This window comes from Oncorhynchus clarkii, chromosome 16, assembly GCF_045791955.1.
Source record: "Oncorhynchus clarkii lewisi isolate Uvic-CL-2024 chromosome 16, UVic_Ocla_1.0, whole genome shotgun sequence".
Taxonomy (NCBI): domain Eukaryota; kingdom Metazoa; phylum Chordata; class Actinopteri; order Salmoniformes; family Salmonidae; genus Oncorhynchus; species Oncorhynchus clarkii.
Genome location: NC_092162.1, coordinates 64804720 through 64826401, shown reverse-complemented (window position 1 = coordinate 64826401; position 21682 = coordinate 64804720). Strand labels below are relative to the sequence as shown.

The 21682-nt window shown below is 40.0% G+C and overlaps 1 protein-coding gene across 2 annotated transcripts; it reads right to left on the bottom strand.

Moving 5' to 3' along the window:
• Positions 1–1119: 1119 nt before the first annotated feature.
• On the bottom strand, positions 1120–21430 carry LOC139368917 (ETS transcription factor ELK1). 2 transcript variants are annotated; one of them, XM_071108409.1, is made up of 9 exons: positions 20665–21430; positions 11872–12080; positions 11136–11549; positions 10877–11020; positions 10366–10635; positions 10151–10286; positions 9631–9866; positions 9259–9360; positions 1120–6369 (listed from the first exon to the last, which is right to left on the bottom strand). In XM_071108409.1, exons 1-9 carry the CDS (start codon positions 20687–20689, stop codon positions 6271–6273), a joined length of 1635 nt encoding a protein of 544 aa, XP_070964510.1. In that variant the 5' UTR covers positions 20690–21430; the 3' UTR covers positions 1120–6270. The 2 variants fall into 2 exon arrangements, with proteins under 2 accessions (XP_070964510.1, XP_070964511.1); XM_071108410.1 differs by having other exon boundaries at positions 6047–6369; positions 11175–11549; positions 20665–20908.
• Between the last annotated feature and the right edge of the window lie 252 nt (positions 21431–21682).

Sequence of the window (21682 nt, the reverse complement as noted above, 5' to 3'; positions counted from 1 at the left end):
CATCAGCTTGTCTTCCCTCACATCTCACACACTTCTTATGCACTTTGATAAAATAATGCCTTTAATAGGTTGCACCTCACATGTCAATAGTCATTTAGTTTGATAGTCATCTTGGTTAGGATACGTTTTGAAAAGCCACCTCATCGAATAAAGGTGACTTTTCTCTCTTTGATCAGTAGAGTAATTAAGAGTTAATGAGTGTTGATGACAAGCCAAAGTGTCATTACCAAGAGGTCAGAGGGCGTGTAGCAATAAACATTGAACAGCAGCAGAGCCCAGACAAGACCATCAGTTTGGTGAAATGAAACATTTGGCAGCTCTGTGATCCATGACAAGGATCAGCTATCTCACCATCTGCATCAGTCGTCTCCCAACCTGCCTGCAGACGGCCAGGGAGTCTGCCTCATTTTCTTCGCCTAATCAACTCCTCTGCAATAAAGACTCTCCACCGCCCACCTCTAAATAGAGCAGATAGTCGTCCATCATTCCCTCTCAACTTCCAGCCAAGTGTTATCAAAGAACATTTTCTGGGAGTGTTCTGGGGTTTGGTTAATCAGTACATTGTGTGAAAGTCCTGCTGTGCCTCTGCTTGCTTTCCTCTTTAATTAATACCTAGCCTGGTACTCTGGAGGACCCGCTCTCCCCAGAGGGATGATGACACCAGCGACGGAAGCTCCTTCAGGGAGTGCTTTTGGAATATTTTGAGGGATATAGTACTGTGTATTAAATCCCTCACAGGTTGCATCTGATGCTATCACAACCAAAAACAGGAAGGATGAGTGTGGTTGGATTTCTAAATTAAGAGGCTGCATTTTGATATTCAGAGATGTTTATTCATTTGTTGTAAAGTTTTGGTGTCAAGAATATCTCCCAACTGGGGCATTATTGGTTTCTGTCATTTCAGAAAGAAGAAACGTACATGGTGCTGAAAAGGATCATATGCTGTTGGGTTGAGTGTAGTTCCAGTGTTGGCATACTAGTTTGACTGTCACTCCACACACCTTTCAGCATTGTGCATCATTTAAAATAAAACTTTTGAGGTGTACTTCAAACTGCAATACACTTCAGAGAAACAAACAGCATCAACGTGATTTCAAAGAAAGGAAGAACAAAACCTTGTACAGAACAAAATAGGATTTTATTAACTCCTAATATTAGTTCTAGATCTGTTTTTAGAAAACAAGAATAATATCTATAACATTTACACAAACAAATTGAAGTGTGTAGATAAAAAATAGTTTGTCTCTCTCTCTTCCAGTAAATATAATATATTTGGATATTTCCAAAAAAATAAAAGCAAACCCTCCCCTCTGTAAATAAACCCCCAGAGACAATCACTCCCATGGGGAAGGGAAAAGGCTACACGCATCTGAAACCAAACGCGACAGAAACAAACAAGAGCCAATACCTCAAAGACATGGGTACTTATTTCAGCAAGAGATACGACAATTTTCACAAACATATATACAGTGTTTTAGGTTTCCCTAAACATTCTTGAATAAAAAAACTGTACACAATGACAAAGCTATCACACAATAGTACATGTCAAGGTTGTAGATCCATAATGTTTCAGAAACATTCAAAAAGAGACAACAAAATGTAGCTCAAATCTCTGGTCAGAGTTGAGAGCCACAGAACGTTTGAAAACACAACTGCATTTTTCATACAACCTAAAAACACAAATGTACTGTATGTAGCATTTAAGTTACAATGAGATGATAGACAATGTGGGTCTGTCTGTGTGGCATTCAGACTATAGCGCTCATGAGCAGAGTAAAATATCCCTCCTTTGAAAAAAGACAATCAATACATCTTTTGCTGGTGAAAGAAGTGGTGAACTCAAATACTGAAGTTTATCGAACTTCTAAGCAACTCAAGATGCTCATACTTTTCCCCACTTCTGGTAGGTGAAAATATGTTCCAATAAATGGCTTTTCTTCACAATATCCATCTCACCCGTTTCAAAAAAATCCCTCACTTGCATAAATGGATACCTAACACCCAAATGTTCCTCATCTCCATTTGTCTGAAAACTTAACTTTAAGGCTTTGGCTAATTCATTTGCATGGTAGTCAAAAAAGAATTATCAAATTCATACATGCTGTATATTATTAACAGTCTGAAGAGGGTTCAGAATGGCCTGGTGCGTTTATATCCATTTTATATTTGATGGATATCATAGTTTATTAGTTCAGCTAAACTTGCTTCGCATTAATAACTGATTTCTGAACAGTTTTCAGGAGAGTTGAGACAGCAAAATGCTAAAATGTGTAGACTATGGAACTGGGACAAAGAGGGCCAGTATGTTAAAGACAAGCACATGATGAACAACCTCCTCCTCCTCCTCACTGGGCAAAAACTTGTTGAATCAACATTGTTTCCACGTCATTGTGAGGACGTCGAAACAACGTGAAAAACTGATTGGATTTGCAAAAGGTCAAAGGGCATTTAATTTTTATTTTAACCAACTTTTAACCAACATCCAATGACATGGTGATTTTTTTGTTGTTGAATTCACATTAGTTGACAACTCAACCAAATGTAAATCGAAACTAGACTTTGAACTGACGTCTGTGCCCAGTGGGTCATGTGCCATCTGAAAATTGGGATGAAGAAAGGATCAAGTGAGTATTTTCATGTTATCCATATCTGAAAAGAGCTTAAACATAGATGCCTGTAGAACATATTTACAGCACATTACAAGGCTTATGTCCATATATGCAGTAGAATAAACTCTAGCACACAACAGTCAGATCCTCTTATCATAGAAGACGTAGCAGAGCGCTGTATCTACGTGATAAAACTGCAATAACACATTTACAAAAGCAATACATTTCTGTATAGACAATTATTCATATGCAGACAAACATACTGTATTCTTAGGTATATCATTTAGGCTTGTATTTCCAAGAATAGTTTTCATTTGTGACCAAAACGGACAACTTTTTTTTAAATCAAAAGGCTTTTGCCCCAACACTGAGCAAACAGTAGCAGTCTCTCTCTTCTGTAAAATGCTGCCATTTATCCCTCACTAACCTATGACATCACTATCCCATCACTGTTGCTCCGTCTGATTTAAACTGTCAGCCCATGGGTCTGGGGAAATCCCCCAGCTGTCAAACTGAGAAATAGGCCAGGTATTTGAGCAATCCATCAACATTCATGTCATAAAAGTGACTGGTCAATAGTAAACACATTTCATTCAATTGCCTACACAACACAAACATGCTAGGCTAGAGCAGGATGTATCACCAGTACTGTAGCAATACACAGGCAGAAGTATCAACAAGGTACTGGAGTTACACCACGGACACATAATATTACACACAAACTATCAAAACTATAGTTTTTGAATTAGAAGGGGTAAGTACATTTTAAGTCCCAGGTAATACAATCGAATAATATTAGCACACGACTGTTAAAAGACAGCAATATCATGAACAGAACACAGCCTGAGATGTATAAAGCTACAGACTGGGGCGTAGGATGTTAAAATATACAGAGGCATTTATAATCTTCTTGTTTCCGTGATGTTTACAATTTTGTTGTTAAATACACTCTGCACAAAAAGACAGTCTAGCCAACAAGGCATTGCTAAGCGCATTGTCATAGAATAGATTGCATGTATATTTAGAACTGTTGTTTCTAACCGTTCAGTTGCAATAGTGTGATCAGCGTTAGAAATGACTTTTAGACCCATGTCATGATGAATAATAACAAGGCATATTCTTGTGGTAAGTGTACCACCATGACATCGGCGTTAGTGACCGATTACGTGTATGAATGACTGATCACCAAACAGTGAAGGGTAACTGATTTGATGAGAGTGGCACACACCGTTCCAATACTAGCTAATTGTTTTGCCAATTGTGACTAGGAATGAAGTAGAAAAAAGTCAGTCCCTCAAAGAGGGTTTTGACATTGTGATGTTAAGTTCAAGGTAAAGTGCTATGCATGAAATCACTGGCCAACAGTCTTTACTTGACTAGAAGTAGGGTAAGGGAGTGAAGCAGGTACTTAGAATAGCCAAACATCCACTAGGATTATTTTGAAGTGCTTTTGAGTGGGCAGATGTGACATTTCTAAAGGTTGCTTAGTAATCGAATGAAGCCTATTTCCTGGGATCTGCTGGGCACCTGTAACTAAAACCAGAGGTTAGACAGGCTCACAGAGAAACAAACAGTCACAGAGCAGTGATTGAAGAGACACACATTACATTCTGGGGAGAGGGTTCAACCAAAACACTAACTGGTTAACAGTTGGGTTCAATTCCTTATTCTTGAGGCACTCCTATTTTTTTTTTTGTATATTTTTTAGATACACATTACAATTATGATTTAAACTATCCCAATCTAACTTTACAAATGAAATACCAAATGCAACTAGGTGTGTTTTGATTGAATCACCTCATTAAATACAATTTCAGATATTGTCCGTAGACATAACACTAAAAAATACATTACAACAAAAAGACTCATATGTCCTGAATAAGCCCCCGATTAGACAATAATTACAAGCTCTTAAACTACAAAAGATGATTAAATGAATTCAGATATTATTAATGAATTCAGATATACATTATAGACTCCAGTACAGTAACAGACCAAAAGAGCCCTGCCAATAACAAGTTACTGTGGTCCACTGACTCTAGAAGGCTAACACTACTTCATTAGATGGTACAGTAAGTATATTTGGAAAGGCTATTTGGTGTGAAGCTGGACTGTTGTTAAGGATACTAATGCATCTCCTTTAACTAGGAGCAAACTGAGCTAACAATGTCATGAGTCAGAACTTTATAAAATGCACTCTTTAAGAGTAACATATGTACTCTTTTAATGTACAAAAATAATTGTTGGACACCAATTGCTAATCAACCAACAAAGCTTTTTAAGCTTTTTGCTATAAGCATTGTCTAAATAAATTAAAAATAATTGTGTCAACGTTTCCAATTGTTTGCTAATGTAAAAATGGCCAGTGGACAAATATCTCTATAAATCAACCAAGTTATTTTCAGTAAAAACTAAATGAAATCAAAGCTGATCAAAAGTTTAACCATTTTATTTTCAATGATAACCTGATCTATTGTAAGTTATACTTGGTCTTTAACCATGTCGCATAATGATTATATACAATTATGCTAGCAAACCTAGTCTTTTTTAAATCCATTTTGAAAGTAAACTGGGTATTCTGTGTGTGATTTTGGTAGCATTATAAGGTGTTATAGCCCTTGCATGAATGAAGGCTACCACTGCATCTCTAAAATTACATAGGATTTAATCAATACAGCTGGTCTTTGGTGAAGTTTCACATGATACTCCAGAACCAATGTTCCATCTTGGCATCAAAATAATTAACTAGTAATTAAACCTAAAAGAAAACCTGGAATGGACAGTGAACATGACCGACTATCAAATTCACATAACAACAGAACGTGATCACACCTGATTCTCCATCAAAATAAACAGTACATTTGAATGTATTCATCTGAATCGTTAAAACACATCCACTAGTTCTCTGGTTTTCATGTTAAAAATGTAAAAAGCTAGACTTTTCCAGAATAAAAGTTCCAATCCAGCCATGAGATTATCAATGGTAAGCGCCATTTCTTCACCATGATTATAAAATGTTCACATGACTTGGCTTCTTAAAAAAAAACAGCATCAAGCATCAACATGCCTTCCAAGTTCATCTGCAAGTAAAACACTTGGTATGGTACCACTACAGGTACCCATCTTTTCTTCATGTAACTGGTCATTTGAAAAGTACTAGAGAATAAGAAACCAATTACATGTAAAGCAATGGGCAAGCACTACCATAATGCTTTCATGGACAAAGTTTAATCTATAAAGTCAAGTGCCCTGTCATGGGGGAAATTATAAAACAGGAAAATATATTTAAATATATATATAATATCAATTTAAATTTGAGGCAAAAATCTGAATCGAAAAAGAAAGAGAGACGCACCAAAAATTCCTTATCTGGCAACAAAAAAAGAAAAAAAAAGTAGCCCCTCTAAGTTTCAAAGTTGCCAACACCACCTCTTGGCCTTGATCCAGAACATCTGGGCTAGCCCGTCATGAGGTTCTTTGAATGCAGATTCCAACTGCTAAAAAAATCATTCATTCAACAGCACTCCGGACACCAGATCTCCACTCATGAGTGCACTCTGGCTTGGAGTACTTGATTTGGTCATGGAGTGTACCTTCTGTCCCATAGGCTGAACTGGGGAATCAATGTCCACACGACTGTGGAAGGACTCCAGGACTCTCCTCATGGTTTCTGTGGGCCTGGCGACAGCACTACAGGAGTAGACAGGCCGTCCACACTCAAGGCAGGGATATGGATATGATTGCTTCCATTGGAGGGGAACTAAAACAATAAAGTACAGCTGATTAGTAACATCTAGAGTAGTTACATCCTGTTGTCCATTTGTTATGTGTTAAAAGGCTCAACTATGTAATAAATGAGAAGTTGTGGTCCAGCACTGGGACGGTGTAAGATGTTGTAGTATGATTGTTAACCAGTAGAGGGAGGTTAAAGTATTTTCTATTAACGCAGAAATCATAATGTACCTAAACCTACATACAGTACAGTACCAGTCAAACATTTGGACACACCTACTCATTCAAGGGTTTTTCTTTGTTTTTACTATTTTCTACATTGTAGAATAATAGTGAAGACCTTAAAACTATGAAATAACACATGTAGTAACCAAAATAAGTGTTAAATCAAAATATATTTCATATTTGAGATTCTTCAAGGTGACAACTTTGCACACTCTTGGCATTCTCTCAACCCTCTTAATGAGGTAGTCACAGTCATGGAGGAGGAGGGGTAATGGTGCTTTGCTGGTGACACAGTCTGTGATTCATTTAGAAGGCACACTTAACCCGCATGGCTACCACAGCATTACGACATCCCATCTGGTTTGCGCTTAGTGGGGCTATCATTTGTTTTTCAACAGGACAATGACCCAACACACCTCCAGGCTGTGTAAGGGCTATTTGACCAAGAAGGAGAGTGATGCATCAGATCACCTGGCCTCCACAATCACCCGACCTCAACCCAATTGAGATGGTTTGGGATGAGTTGGACCGCAGAGTGAAGGAAAACCAGCCAACAAGTGCTCAGCATATGTGGGAACTCCTTCAAGACTGTTGGAAAAGCATTCCAGGTGAAGGTGGTTGAGAGAATGCCAAGAGTGTGCAAAGCTGTCATCAAGGCAAAGGGTGGCTACTTTGAAGAATCTCAAATATAATTTGATTTTGATTTGTTTAACACTTTATTTGGCTACTACGTGATTCCATGTGTGTTATTTTATAGTTTTGATGTCGTCACTATTATGCTACAATGTAGAAAATAGTAAAAGTAAAGAAAAACTCTTGAATGAGTAGGTGTCCAAACTTTAGACCGGTGCTGTACATACGCAAGTAGTTGTGCTGAGCAATTAGTGATTTTTGGTCAGTTTTCGATTTCGAGAATTTTCTTTAGACGTTAAAGGTTCACTATGCAGAAATTGCTAAACCATTTCCTGGTTGCTAAAATGTTAATAGTTTGCATAATTTCAGGTTTGTGACAAAACAAGCTCTTGTAGATAGATAATCATTGTACCTAAGTGTACATAACTCTAAACCGCTGTGAAATATCTTTTCCATAACCCGAAATATTGTATTTCCAGCTGGTGTACAAAACCGAAGGTGAAAGACGCAAAAACAAAACTTAAGAACGGGAAGCATTGAAATAATGCACACAGATCTACCGCTTCTTAGACTTGCTTTCAATGAGAATGACTGATCTATAACTCACATTTCTATGGGAATTTGGTCAGCTCGCCCCAAAAGTTTCATATTGTAGCTTTAAATGCACTATGAATATATATTGAATGCTGTAACACCACAGAATAAAACAATTAATACTTAAGTCCCATGATGATAGTGACTGCCCATTACCTGCTATTCACTTATTAACCATCATTTATTCACATGACTTTAATAAAATATTTGTTTTATTTTACAACTTTTTTTTATTTAATTCCGAGTCATCATCTCATATCTATAGAGCTGCAGCCTATTCTGTCTGACAAAAATCACAATTTGAATAGTTCTTCAAAGTAAATAAAGTACCCTTTTATGACTGCTGAATACCAACTATCAACAGTTTAGATCAGGGGTCTCCAACAGATAGATCCCGAGCTACCAGTAGCTCGCCTATGAGTGGCTCACCTATGAGTGGCTCACCTATGAGTGGCTCGCCAATCAATTCTGAAAGTACATGCATTTCTTCATTTGTTCCATCGCAAACTGTCAAAAGCATAAATCTCCCGGCTACTATCCAATCAAAGCCACAATGACATTATCTCACCCCTGGTTAGCCACTGCAAAAGTAACAACCTCTGCCAATACATTTCCAGCACGTTTGTCTATGTCTGTCTATTTGGTGCATTGTTTGTTTACCACTCTATATGTAGCCATTGATTGATGCTAATGATAACCGCCATGTGGGTAGACAAAGAATTTCCCAAAAACCTTCTCAATTAAATGTTAACTGCAAATAATTAGGCCTAGCTGACAGAACTATATCATGATGATCTGTATCAATTGGGTGGCCATTGTTTTACAAACTGTGCCATGACATGTGCTGCAGCAGTAGGCCTGACAGCAGAAACATCGCTAGACTGACACATTCCTCTCTTGCTAGATGCGCAATTAAAAGGGGAATTCCATATTATTATTTTCTTCTGATGTGATTTAAGCATTGACATGAACTTCAAACCTATTTTTTGTTTTTTCTCTATCAATAATTGTAATATTGAGAGTGAATGTATTTATTTTTTTAAATACAAAATAAGTCCAGGATTCTTTTTTACAGAAAAAACATCGATCGGAGGCCCTGGACTTATATCATGTATTTTCAGGCTCGCGAAGCACTGCTTTCTATCCCTCTCGAACACAAGCTCTCTTCTCTCAGTCAGTCTCCCTGTCTACTCCACACAGACCGGACAAGTATGCGGGCGCGCAATGGATTATGGTCATTGTAATTAATTAGCATGTTTTCTGCGCTAAACTATGTAACGACATATCGCTCAGCACTAGTAAGTTGTGACCAACATTATATGGCATTAGGTAAATCTAAAAATATGTATAATACAACCCATCTCTCTATACTTCTGTTAGTGATGTAGATGAGATCAGGATGGCCAGATGGCCTGCTCTAGTGCCCTCTGCCAGGCAGCAGCAGGGACAGGACAGAAGGACATACCTGAAAGGAGAGCTTGGCCGGGCTCCGGGGAGCAATGGGACTGAGTGTGCTCCAGAAGTGGATGGTGGAGGGGAGAGGACTTGGTGTCAGTAATACCGGAGTCTAAGGGACAGAGCACAAAAATATAGAACATTTATGATTATTAGCCAGTTTAACACAGAAACTATTTTAATCAATGCATTCATATCATATCAAACTAAATACATTATTGTCTTGATAAATCATGTATAATAATAATTTGGTGAGGGTAGAAAGGCGTTTGGAAAGTTGAAAACACACTAATACACCGACATTTGTTAAATGAGGCCCCAGGAAGTGTGACAGTTTAATTTATTTTTATGTGGCACTGACCAGGCCAGAGATGTCACTTACCAGAGAATGGGAGGTGAACACTGTAGGAGTCAGAGTGTTGGTGGCACTTCCAGGGGCCAGAAGGCTGTTGACGGCAGCATTGACCTGATCCAGTGACAGACCAGGGGGTAGGAGGGTTGAGGAAGAGGGCAGTTCTAGGACTTTGGGCTTCTTGGCTTTCGGGGGTTGTACTTCCTGGGGCGACCAGGCTGGATGAGTAGCCGCTTGAAGAGCAACTGCTGGAGTCATGGAATTTTCTGAGGGGGAGGAAGGACCAAGAATGAGGGAACAGTAGGCATACCTGTCTTTACAGGAATAAAAACCCAGTAATAAGAACAGTGTCATGTTTAAGTGAGAAGCCAGTGTTAGGAAGATATATTGGCACGGGTGTAACTTCTGGAATAGACACCGGCTGGAATGCGGTTTTAACCAATCGGCACTGCAGATTAGACCCATCTGTTGTATAATTCCACACATCTAAAGCATACAGTATAGTTACAAATATGTGGACATCATATTGTGTGAGGTATGTATGACTTGCCTGGTAAATGGGCCTCATCTTTGCCTTGTTCCTCCCCTTCCCCAACAGGCTGGCCCACTGGTTCCACGCAGGGTGGGAGGACATCAATGGAGAGGGGGGTTTCAGGTTCCCTTGGTCCTGATGCAGATTCCGGAACCTAGAAGAGGAGAAAGGTCCAAATAAAACCATGGAACAATGGAACATGTAATTTGCTTGTGTGTTCTCTTCTCATTCACCTCTACAACATGTTTCTCCCCCAAGGTCATGATCTTCACCAGTTCCTCTTCAGACGTGAGGTTTTGCTCTTTGGAATGCACCAAATGTGAGGGCTTGATGACCACAAAGACAGGATGGCCCTGAGGCTGGTTCACCACACACTCCCCCGGGGCCCCAGGTGCAGCAACAGGGGTCAGGGTCAGAGGAGTGAGGGAGCCAGGGTCCGACACACTGGTCAGATAGATCTGAGGAGGGTCGCATAGGTTCTGGGTCTTCTGTGGCTGAGACTTCTGGACGTTCAAAACAGCATTTAAAGAGAAACATTAGATTTGCACACCATAGCATCCAGAATCAGAATCCGTGAGCAACATTTGAGTCAACAGGGTACTATGGTTCAAACAGGGCATTTAGGTACACTTTGTAGAAAATAGTTTTAAGCACAAATGTTTTACATTTGTTTTAAGCACAAACATATGGATCAACAGAATCTTTGACAAAAGGAGGACATTTTGTGACTTGTGAGTGTCTTACCGAGCTGCCTGTGGTTGACACTGACAAGGTCTGGGGGCTGAGGGCAGGCGTGACACAGGGCGAGGGATGAGTCAGTGTGACCTGCAGGCTACCCTCTACGCTGCCACAGCCCTGCATGGAGGAGCTCTGGCCATCCAGACACACCTGACAGACAGGTAACACTTGTAGTAGTCTGAACCGTTCAATAGTCACTTTAATCACACATTTGACATTTCATCAACACCAATAACGGAAAAAAAGGATATTTAGTAGTAATGACCATGGTTAAAATGGAGAGGTCCTCGTCATGGGCCCTCACCTCCCGCAGTGTCCGATCAGCGCTGTGGGGTCTGGGGGAAGAGTCCTGATTCAGCAGCTCAGTCTTTATAGGCTGTGGAGAGGTCCTGCAGGGGGCTTGGAGGGACTGGATGGTGAAGGTGGAGTAGAGCCCTGACTTCATGTAGTCGTTGCGAGAGCTGCGCTGGACAGAGACTGGAGAGGACCGCTGCATCTGCAGGTTCTTGGAGGGGCAGTTAGAAGACCCCCCTCCTGGGGACTTGGTCTGGCCCGCTGCATCAAGATTCTCCTGTTGCTGAGAATCCTCACCGCCTCTGACACAGTCCACTGATGAAGGGTCAGGGTGGGCTACAAACTTGTAGACAAACTTCTGCCCACTCACCTTCTTGATGATATTCTATAAAGGATTACACTGAATTAACAGACAATTGCAATAAACCATACTGAAAAAACAAAAACAATTACCTCAACAAAATATCTAGCTGAAAGAAGTAGGCTTACACCTACTGGGCTGCTACCAGTATACTGCTACACATAAATGATCTGGAACAGCCTTTTCTGCTTTGAGTCGTGAATTTACACCTGAACACAATGCTGAGCTCATTGTTTGTGGACAGAAAATCAACAAATATGATTAATGTTATAGCTTCACTCAGTGGATCAAACATCTCATAAATACTTGAAAAAGTCTCATACCAAACAATAAGCAGCAAGGATACCTTATCATAGTAGTATCGCAGCGCCCTGCTTAGTTTATCGTAGTTCATGTTGGTCTTGTTCTTGCGGAGCCCCCAGAGGCGTGCCACCTCCTCTGCGTCCAGCAGCTTGAACTCCCCGTCCCCAGAGGTCCAGGAGATGAGGTGCCTATGGCTGTCGTCCTCGAGGAGATGCAGCAGGAACTGCCACAACGTGATGGACGGGTCCATGGCTGCAGGGGGGAACAAATCAGAAACATGAGTGAGACTGCCTTGCAGCAACGATCCATAACAGACAACATCTGAATGAGCTCTCACAGCCTCATTTAGATACAGCAGCTAGTCTAGCTACTGAGTTAAGATTAGGGCCACCTCATTTGTGCCATGGCTAGCTACTGAACTTAGGTTGGGGCCTACTCATTTGTGCCATGGCTAGCTACTGAATTTAGGTTGGGGCCTACTCATTCGTGCCATGGCTAGCTACTGAATTCAGGTTGGGGCCTACTCATTTGTGCCATGGCTAGCTACTGAATTTAGGTTGGGGCCTACTCATTTGTGCCATGGCTAGCTACTGAATTCAGGTTGGGGCCTACTCATTTGTGCCATGGCTAGCTACTGAATTTAGGTTGGGGCCTACTCATTTGTGCCATGGCTAGCTACTGAATTCAGGTTGGGGCTTACTCATTTGTGCCATGGCTAGCTACTGAATTCAGGTTGGGGCCTACTCATTGTGCCATGGCTAGCTACTGAATTCAGGTTGGGGCCTACTCATTTGTGCCAGTGTTTGGGAAACATTGGAAGAAAAGGAAAATATTTTGTCACACTGATTTGTTATTTTTCAGATCTGTGACTAGGGTTGCACATTTTGGGGAATATTCAGGTGGAAAACTTCCATGGGAATGAACGGGAATATATGGGAATTAACAGAAATATATGCAAATGAATATCAATACCATTTAAAATGTAGATGTTTTTTGCATTGGACATATTTACCATATCACATGGAGACGGAAACATAAACCTTTTACCTTATAAGTTGATATAATTAAAAATTTTAAATCCTTCCAATAGAAAAAAACAAAAAAACAATTTAGTTATGAATTCAACTTTAATTAAATGAGTTGATTCTTCACATTGGACGATTTAACTGAACAACAAAATAAAGGGAATATTGAATGATCCCCAATGATCCATCGCATCTCCCAAAAAGGTTTTCAACATACATCTGTAAAATGATAGTCTAGAAACTAAAGCTTTGATTGTCTTCCTCTCAATCTTCCATGTCTTCTCCTTGGACCTCCTCAATGTCCACCTCTTGAACGTCAGACTCTGGGGCCTCATCTTCCCAGTCACTTTCCAACTTTGTTGAGGATGGCTCGTTGTCAGGCTCAAAAAGCCATTATGGTGGAAAATAAGTATTTGGTCAATAACAAAAGTTTATCTCAATACTTTGTTATATACCCTTTGTTGGCAATGACAGAGGTCAAACGTTTTCTGTAAGTCTTCACAAGGTTTTCACACACTGTTGCTGGTATTTTGGCCCATTCCTCCATGCAGATCTCCCCTAGAGCAGTGATGTTTTGGGGCTGTTGCTGGGCAACACGGACTTTCAACTCCCTCCAAAGATTTTCTATGGGGTTGAGATCTGGAGACTGGCTAGGCCACTCCAGGACCTTGAAATGCTTCTTACAAAGCCACTCCTTCGTTGCCCGGCGGTGTGTTTGGGATCATTGTCATGCTGAAAGACCCAGCCATGTTTCATCTTCAATGCCTTTGCCGATGGAAGGAGGTTTTCACTCAAAATCTCACGATACATGGCCCCATTCATTCTTTCCTTTACACGGATCAGTCGTCCTGGTCCCTTTGCAGAAAACAGCCCCAAAGCATGTTTCCACCCCCATGCTTCACAGTAGATATGGTGTTCTTTGGATGCAACTGAGCATTCTTTGTCCTCCAAACACGACGAGTTGAGTTTTTACCAAAAAGTTATATTTTGGTTTCATCTGACCATATAACATTCTCCCAATCTTCTTGTGGATCATCCAAATGCTCTCTAGCAAACTTCAGACGGGCCTGGATATGCACTGGCTTAAGCAGGGGGACACGTCTGGCACTGCAGGATTTAAGTCCCTGGCGGCGTAGTGTGTTACTGATGGTAGGCTTTGTTACTTTGGTCCCAGCTCTCTGCAGGTCATTCACTAGGTCCCCCCGTGTGGCTCTGGGATTTTTGCTCACCGTTTTTGTGATCATTTTGACCCCACGGGGTGAGATCTTGCGTGGAGCTCCAGATCGAGGGAGATTATCAGTGGTCTTGTATGTCTTCCATTTCCTAATAATTGCTCCCACAGTTGATTTCTTCAAACCAAGCTGCTTACCTATTGCAGATTCAGTCTTCCCAGCCTGGTGCAGGCCTACAATTTAGTTTCTGGTGTCCTTTGACAGCTCTTTGGTCTTGGCCATAGTGGAGTTTGGAGTGAGACTGTTTGAGTTGTGGACAGGTGTCTTTTATACTGACAACAAGTTCAAACAGGTGCCGTTAATACAGGTAACGAGTGGACAGAGGAGCCTCTTAAAGAAGTTGTTTCAGGTCTGTGAGAGCCAGAAATCTTGCTTGTTTGTAGGTGACCAAATACTTATTTTCCACCATAATTTGCAAATAAATTCATAAAAAATTCTACAATGTGATTTTCTGGATTTTTCTCTCTCATTTTGTCTGTCATAGTTGAAGTGTACCTATGATGAAAATTACAGGCCTCTCTCATCTTTTTAAGTGGGAGAACTTGCACAATTGGTGGCTGACTAAATACTTTTTTGCCCCACTGTATGTTGGCATCTCCATCCCAAAGCCCTTGCTTGGAAGCATACTTCGCCAGACTGCCCTCATCCAGGCCACAGTGGCGAGAAACAGTAGTGATGACACCATAGGCCTTGTTGATCTCTGCACCAGACAGGATGCTCTTGCCAGCATACTTGGGGTCCAACATGTACACTGCGGCATGTATGGGCTTCAGGCAGAAGTCATCACGCTTTGTAATGTTTTTCAGAACTGCAGTTTCCTCTGCTTGGAGCAACAGTGAAGTGGGCAGGGCAGTACATCATCCAGGAGGATCCTGTTGATGTGGCTGTCCATATCGGCAGACTGTTATATGGACATTTCTTGGAGAGACTCCTTCCCCTCCAGAAGACTGTCAAACATGATGACAACACCACCCCGACGGGCGTTGCTAGGCAGCTTCAATGTGGTGCTCTTATTCTTCTCACTTTGATTGTTGAGGTAGATTACTGCTACAACTCGATGACCCTTCACATACCTAACCATTTCCTTGGCTCTCTTGTAGAGTGTATCCATTGTTTTCAGTGCCATGATGTCCTTGAGGAGCAGATTCAATGCATGAGCAGCACAGCCAATGGGTGTGATGTGAGGGCAGGACTCCTCCACTTTAGACCAAGCAGCCTTCATGTTCGCAGCATTGTCTGTCACCATTGCAAATACCTTCTGTGGTCCAAGGTCATTGATGACTGCCTTCAGCTCATCTGCAATGTAGAGACCGGTGTGTCTGTTGTCCCTTGTGTCTGTGCTCTTGTAGAATACTGGTTGAGGGGTGGAGATGATGTAGTTCATTATTCCTTGCCCACGATCATTCGACCACCCATCAGAGATGATTGCAATAAAGTCTGCTTTCTCTATGATTTGCTTGACCTTCACTTGAACTCTGTTGAACTCTGCATCCAGCAAAATAGTAGGTAAAGCATGTCTGGTTGGAGGGGTGTATGCTGGGCAAAGAACATTCAGAAATCTCTTCCAATACACATTGGCTGTGAGCATCAGAGGTGAACCAGTTGCATACACAGCTCGAGCATGACATTCATCAGCATCTCTGACTACGTTCCTCCATTGAGTCAAAAAAACTTCTGATTCCAGGAGGACCATGAACTGTTGCCATCGATAAGGTGTCGGATTCATCATTTTCACCTCGAATAGAAGTAGAGGGACTTTTGTCAGAGGTTGCTTGATGCGAGTGCTGAGGGAACTTTATGCACATGGCCAGATGATTCTGCACCTTTGTTGCATTCTTTACATATGATTTGACACAGTATTTGCCAATCCTTCTACATCAGCTGCAGTGAAATGTCTCCACATATCAGATAGTGCTCGTGGCATTTTCCTGTAAAAATTTGAAAAATAAATAGTAAAAAAAAAGTAAAATACAATACCATGTACAGATAAAACGTTAAGCGGTTAGATTAAACAACTCATTTTGTAAGATAAATGTTTTAAAATGAAACGTGTGGAAACAGGTGAATTAACACTCCTCAGTTAGCAGGCTCAAGCAAGCTAAAACCCAGGTGGTAGCAAAAACTAACTAGCAGAAATGAGTTAGAAATGATTTAAACAAACTTTGCTCTAGGCTACTATTTACTTTAATTATGTATGTCATATAAAACATATTCACTCCAACCAGTATTGTAATCAAAACTTACCAGAAAGCATGTAGTCCTTGGCTCAGACAGTGTAGTAGTGTAGGCTCAAAAGCATCTCATTAGTGTACAAGATCTTGATAATCAGCTGTACATGTGATGGAAGAATGCACTGTGCATGCAGAGGGTTGCAATTCCAATGAATTGGGGATAGTTTAACCAAAATATGCCACAAGACCTAGAATTGCCTTACGTGTATCCCACAAAAAAGGTTCACTGTTATAAGCTAACTAAAGCAAAATTCCCCAAATTCCCAGGCTTAAACTTCCCATGGAAAATATCCTGAAAAATTCCAGAAATTCACCGGAAAGTTTCCAACCCTTTGCAACCCTATCTGTGATCATGGTGTACAAAACAGATTATTTTAATTATTGGGTTTAATGTTGCCTACCCATTCCCCTTATTAGGGTTTAACAACATTCAGCATTTTAAGTTCAATCCCTTCTAACATAAAATAGCATCTTTATTTGGCCTTGCTCATTTCATTACAGTGAAGAGAGTAGTAGTGTAGTATTTCAATACAGTTGTTTCTGGGTAGTGTAGTATTTCAATACAGTTGTTTCTGGGTAGTGTAGTATTTCCATACAGTGGGTAGTGTAGTATTTCCATACAGTTGTTTCTGAGTAGTGTAGTATTTCAATACAGTTGTTTCTGGGTAGTGTAGTATTTCAATACAGTTGTTTCTGAGTAGTGTAGTATTTCAATACAGTTGTTTCTGGGTAGTGTAGTATTTCAATACAGTTGTTTCTGAGTAGTGTAGTATTTCAATACAGTTGTTTCTGAATAGTGTAGTATTTCAATACAGTTGTTTCTGAGTAGTGTAGTATTTCAATACAGTTGTTTCTGAATAGTGTAGTATTTCAATACAGTTGTTTCTGGGTAGTGTAGTATTTCAATACAGTTGTTTCTGAGTAGTGTAGTATTTCAATACAGTTGTTTCTGAATAGTGTAGTATTTCAATACAGTTGTTTCTGGGTAGTGTAGTATTTCCATACAGTGGGTAGTGTTGTATTTCCATAAACTGAGTAGTGTAGTATTTCAATACAGTTGTTTCTGAGTAGTATAGTATTTCAATACAGTTGTTTCTGAGTAGTGTAGTATTTCCATACACTGGGTAGTGTAGTATTTCCATGCAGTGGGTAGTGTAGTATTTCCATACAGTGGGTAGTGTAGTATTTCCATACAGTGGGTAGTGTAGTATTTCCATACACTGGGTAGTGTTGTATTTCCATACACTGGGTAGTGTAGTATTTCCATGCAGTGGGTAGTGTAGTATTTCCATGCAGTGGGTAGTGTAGTATTTCCATACAGTGGGTAGTGTAGTATTTCCATACAGTGGGTAGTGTAGTATTTCCATACAGTGGGTAGTGTAGTATTTCCATACAGTGGGTAGTGTAGTATTTCCATACAGTTGGTAGTGTAGTATGTCAATACAGTGGATAGTGTAGCATTTCAATCCCCACGGTAGTGTAGTAGTGTAGTGTTTCAATACACTCGGTAGTGTAGTATTGTAGTATTTCAATACACTGGGTAGTGTAGCGTTTCAATACACTCGGTAGTGTAGTGTTTCAATACACTGGGTAGTGTAGTATTGTAGTATTTCAATACACTGGGTGGTGTGGTAGTGTAGCGTTTCAATACACTCGGTAGTGTAGTGTTTCAATACACTGGGTAGTGTAATGTTTCAATACACTGGGTAGTGTAGTATTTCAATACACTGGGTAGTGTAGTATTTCAATACACTGGGTAGTGTAGTATTTCAATACACTGGGTAGTGTAGCATTTCAATACACTGGGTAGTGTAGCGTTTCAATACACTGGGTAGTGTAGTATTTCAATACACTGGGTAGTGTAGCGTTTCAATACACTGGGTAGTGTAGTATTTCAATACACTGGGTAGTGTAGCGTTTCAATACACTGACTCTATAGTGTAGTATTTCAATAAAGTGGGTAGTGTAGTAGTGTAGTATTTCAATACACTGAGTAGTGTAGTATTTCAATACACTGACTCTATAGTGTAGTATTTCAATAAAGTGAGTAGTGTAGTATTTCAATAAAGTGAGTAGTGTAGTATTTCAATACACTGGGTAGTGTAGTATTTCAATACACTGGGTAGTGTAGTATTTCAATACACTGGGTAGTGTAGTATTTCAATACACTGGGTAGTGTAGTATTTCAATACACTGGGTAGTGTAGTATTTCAATACACTGGGTAGTGTAGTATTTCAATACACTGGGTAGTGTAGTATTTCAATACACTGGGTAGTGTAGTATTTCAATACACTGGGTAGTGTAGTATTTCAATACACTGGGTAGTGTAGTATTTCAATACACTGAGTAGTGTAGTATTTCAATACACTGAGTAGTGTAGTATTTCAATACACTGGGTAGTGTAGTAGTTGACAGATAGTAGCCAGGTCTAATTCCAGAATAAAAGACAGTAAACGAAGAGCTACTAGCGAACAACAGGCCACAGAAAGAAAGGAAGTGCATTAGTAGTTAAGGAAGGACATGTTGGGCATGCAAATGAACCTTATTACCATTTTTTCCCCCAATTACATAACTCCTATCAAACACCTTGGAAACTATCACCATGGTAAAAAGCCTTTCATTAATGGTAACTAGGGGAGGGAAACAACAAAGTCTAACATGAACATATGTGAGTGTAGCCAAGTTAGGCAAGTACTAAAGTGTAAGGATGCATCATTACTGTCAACATGATTTTGAATAACAAAGTTACAAGTCCTTTAGCTCATGTGAAGGAGGGAAGAACATAGGCCTAGCTTCAAAGTAACTGTTTCCCAGCTTCCTTAAGGCACACTCTGAACATGTCACTAGGTTTTTGGGTGAGTGCTGGGATAGAAGAATTGAGTAATGTGCACATGTTGTAATGTTCAGCTAAACAGTGTACAATGCATCATAAATTAAATGGCCGTATAAATATTAGCGGAACTGACAAAGAGTTGTTGTAAATCTGTTTTCACTGACAAACATTATTGTCTCAGAGGTAAACCTATGCATGGAGTGAGCCTCAGCTTCAATAGCCAATTATTATTCACAGACAAAAAGGTCAGAGGATTTATACACCTAAATGAATGAACTGCATTGACCTCATCAAGACAAAGCAGCAGCATTGTACATAGAGATTAGACTAAAATCTATCAATCTGAATCTCCATTCATTCAAAACTGACAGAAGAACAATTACCAATGGCGATATTTTATAGGCTAACTATGATTTTGGGGGGCTTCATGCCACCCATATGACCATCCTTCAGGGGGACAATGCATCAAAGGGTGTCTCCATTTTGAAAAGTGGTATTAGCCATCTATCAAGGCTTTAGCTTCACTACAAGCATGAGACGAGTAATGCCATTGTAGTAAATGAATGTACTGAAAAACAATGGAATAAATCACAACACTTAATACTGAGGTATAATTGTGTAGTCCAGTAAGATACTGGTTTGGATGGTAGATCTAATGGGAATAGGACCTTGAGTGTGAGAAGTCCTGGGAAGCTATGTGATGTTGCTTTTGTGGTTGTTAGCAGGTACAGACCTTCAATAAACTGGGGTGGAGGAGGCAGCGGCAATAATTCTGTGAAGTGCACCACAGAGAAACAGTATGGGTGACCTTTGGGCTGTGAGGTAAGGCAAGAGGGGGAGCATGTTTCATGTACTATACACATACATTTTATTGATCAAGTTTACCCCTTCATTTTTGGAGATTACTTATGATTAGTTTAGTACCGCATAATGACCTATATACAAATTAGCCAACCGTTTCAACTCACAACAGTTAGGCCAAGGCTATATAGAAATCAAGTGCAACTTGTATGCGAGAATACACCGTGAAATGCACCTTGGAATAATGCACCAATTCTTGCTTACATTATGGTCTACTCTTCACAGTAAACTAATCTTACATAATGTGTGGTTTAACATTCTTGTTCTTGGAATGGGGAGCAAACTGTATCTCTTGTGAGTAAATCATCTTTATACTAACGTTACAGCCTAACGTTACAGTAGTTCATGAATATTGAATAATTGCTTTCAAAATCACCAATGGCTGAACCTACAAATTATTGTGACTATAATCAAATGCTTTAAAACACCTGTTGTGACATTACATTTAGCCAGAGGCTAGTTCAATATCCACATGGCTAGTAGCAATCTAGTCACTGGCAACATCCTAGTTCGATTATGAATTGAAGGCCAAACCTTTCTATTTTTAGCTAGCACAAGATGAACATAAACAAATATACATGACAGTCGAGACTAGCACGGAAATGTTTTCCCCGACTACATTCAATTTACATAAATTCAGGGTAAACACTTACCACTTATTAAGGGGTTAGACTCCATCTCGTCTTGAAATTCCTTTTTATTTTATCCGTCAATCAAATTACGTCCATTATGTCAGCGCACTGAACGAAGGTGTCAAAAGTCGATTTGCGACACGGTAGAGATGGATGCGATTTACAGATACAACACCGATTTGTTATTATGCAACAGTGATCCGATGGTAACACTTGCATCTCTCCCTCCATGCTACAGAAGCTGGTTATTGACAGTGGTGAGCTAGCTATCTAGAAGCTAACGGGTATGAATGTTTGTTTGAGGGAAAGTCATGTTGATTTAATTATAGCAAATATGAGAATTAAATTCGCAAAACATTAATTCGCTCCTTTTAGCTAGATAATCAAAACTTTCAAAATGACGTATGTAATTTTTTTTTTAAACAAATGACAACAGATCATGTTGCTAGCAAGCTAACATAATCGCCAAGATTGCGTCGCTGCCCCTTATGAAACCCCCACCGTCTCTCATTTGTGCGTCAATTCGAACGACTCAACGCTCAATGTAGACTTGCTTCCGAGTTCACTGGAGAGCGCCAAAAGTCCTCCATAATGTAAACGGCGTTTGCGATTATAGTTCATGGTATAAAAACATTCAACAAGGTGTGTCTTTCTGACGCCCGAACGGCCTGACTTAATCCTTTGCTTTTCCCTCGTTGCTTCCTGTTTCCACAAATGCCTCGACTACTTTCGTGTTCCACCATCACTCATTGCTGCCTGTTGGCTTTTTTTTCCTTGATCGGTTGCTGCCTGAAAGGCTTCAAACGTCACAAAATCGATGACGTTTCTTGCTCACCAAGGATTTAGACAAGGTGGTAAAGTGAGAATTTCAACTGTGTCCCCTTGCAGTTCAATTTGTACCCATTATATTTGGAGCAGCATTCATTTAGTGAATAAACTGAATCTGTAGTAATCTTGAACAACCCACAGGTATACTTTCCCCCGCCATATTGTTTTATTTTTTTTCTTACATAGCATAACAAAACATGATGAATGCAAT

What these genes read in the sequence shown, in the direction of transcription:
- LOC139368917 (XM_071108409.1), bottom strand. Translation starts at nt 20,689, where the DNA reads ATGGAGTCTAACCCCTTAATAAGTG. An exon ending in TGCGATACTACTATGATAAG is followed by an intron (nt 11,550 to 11,871) that starts GTATCCTTGCTG and finishes AATCCTTTATAG; the next exon opens with AATATCATCAAGAAGGTGAG. An exon ending in CGGCCAAGCTCTCCTTTCAG is followed by an intron (nt 6,370 to 9,258) that starts GTATGTCCTTCT and finishes TTATTGTTTTAG; the next exon opens with TTCCCCTCCAATGGAAGCAA.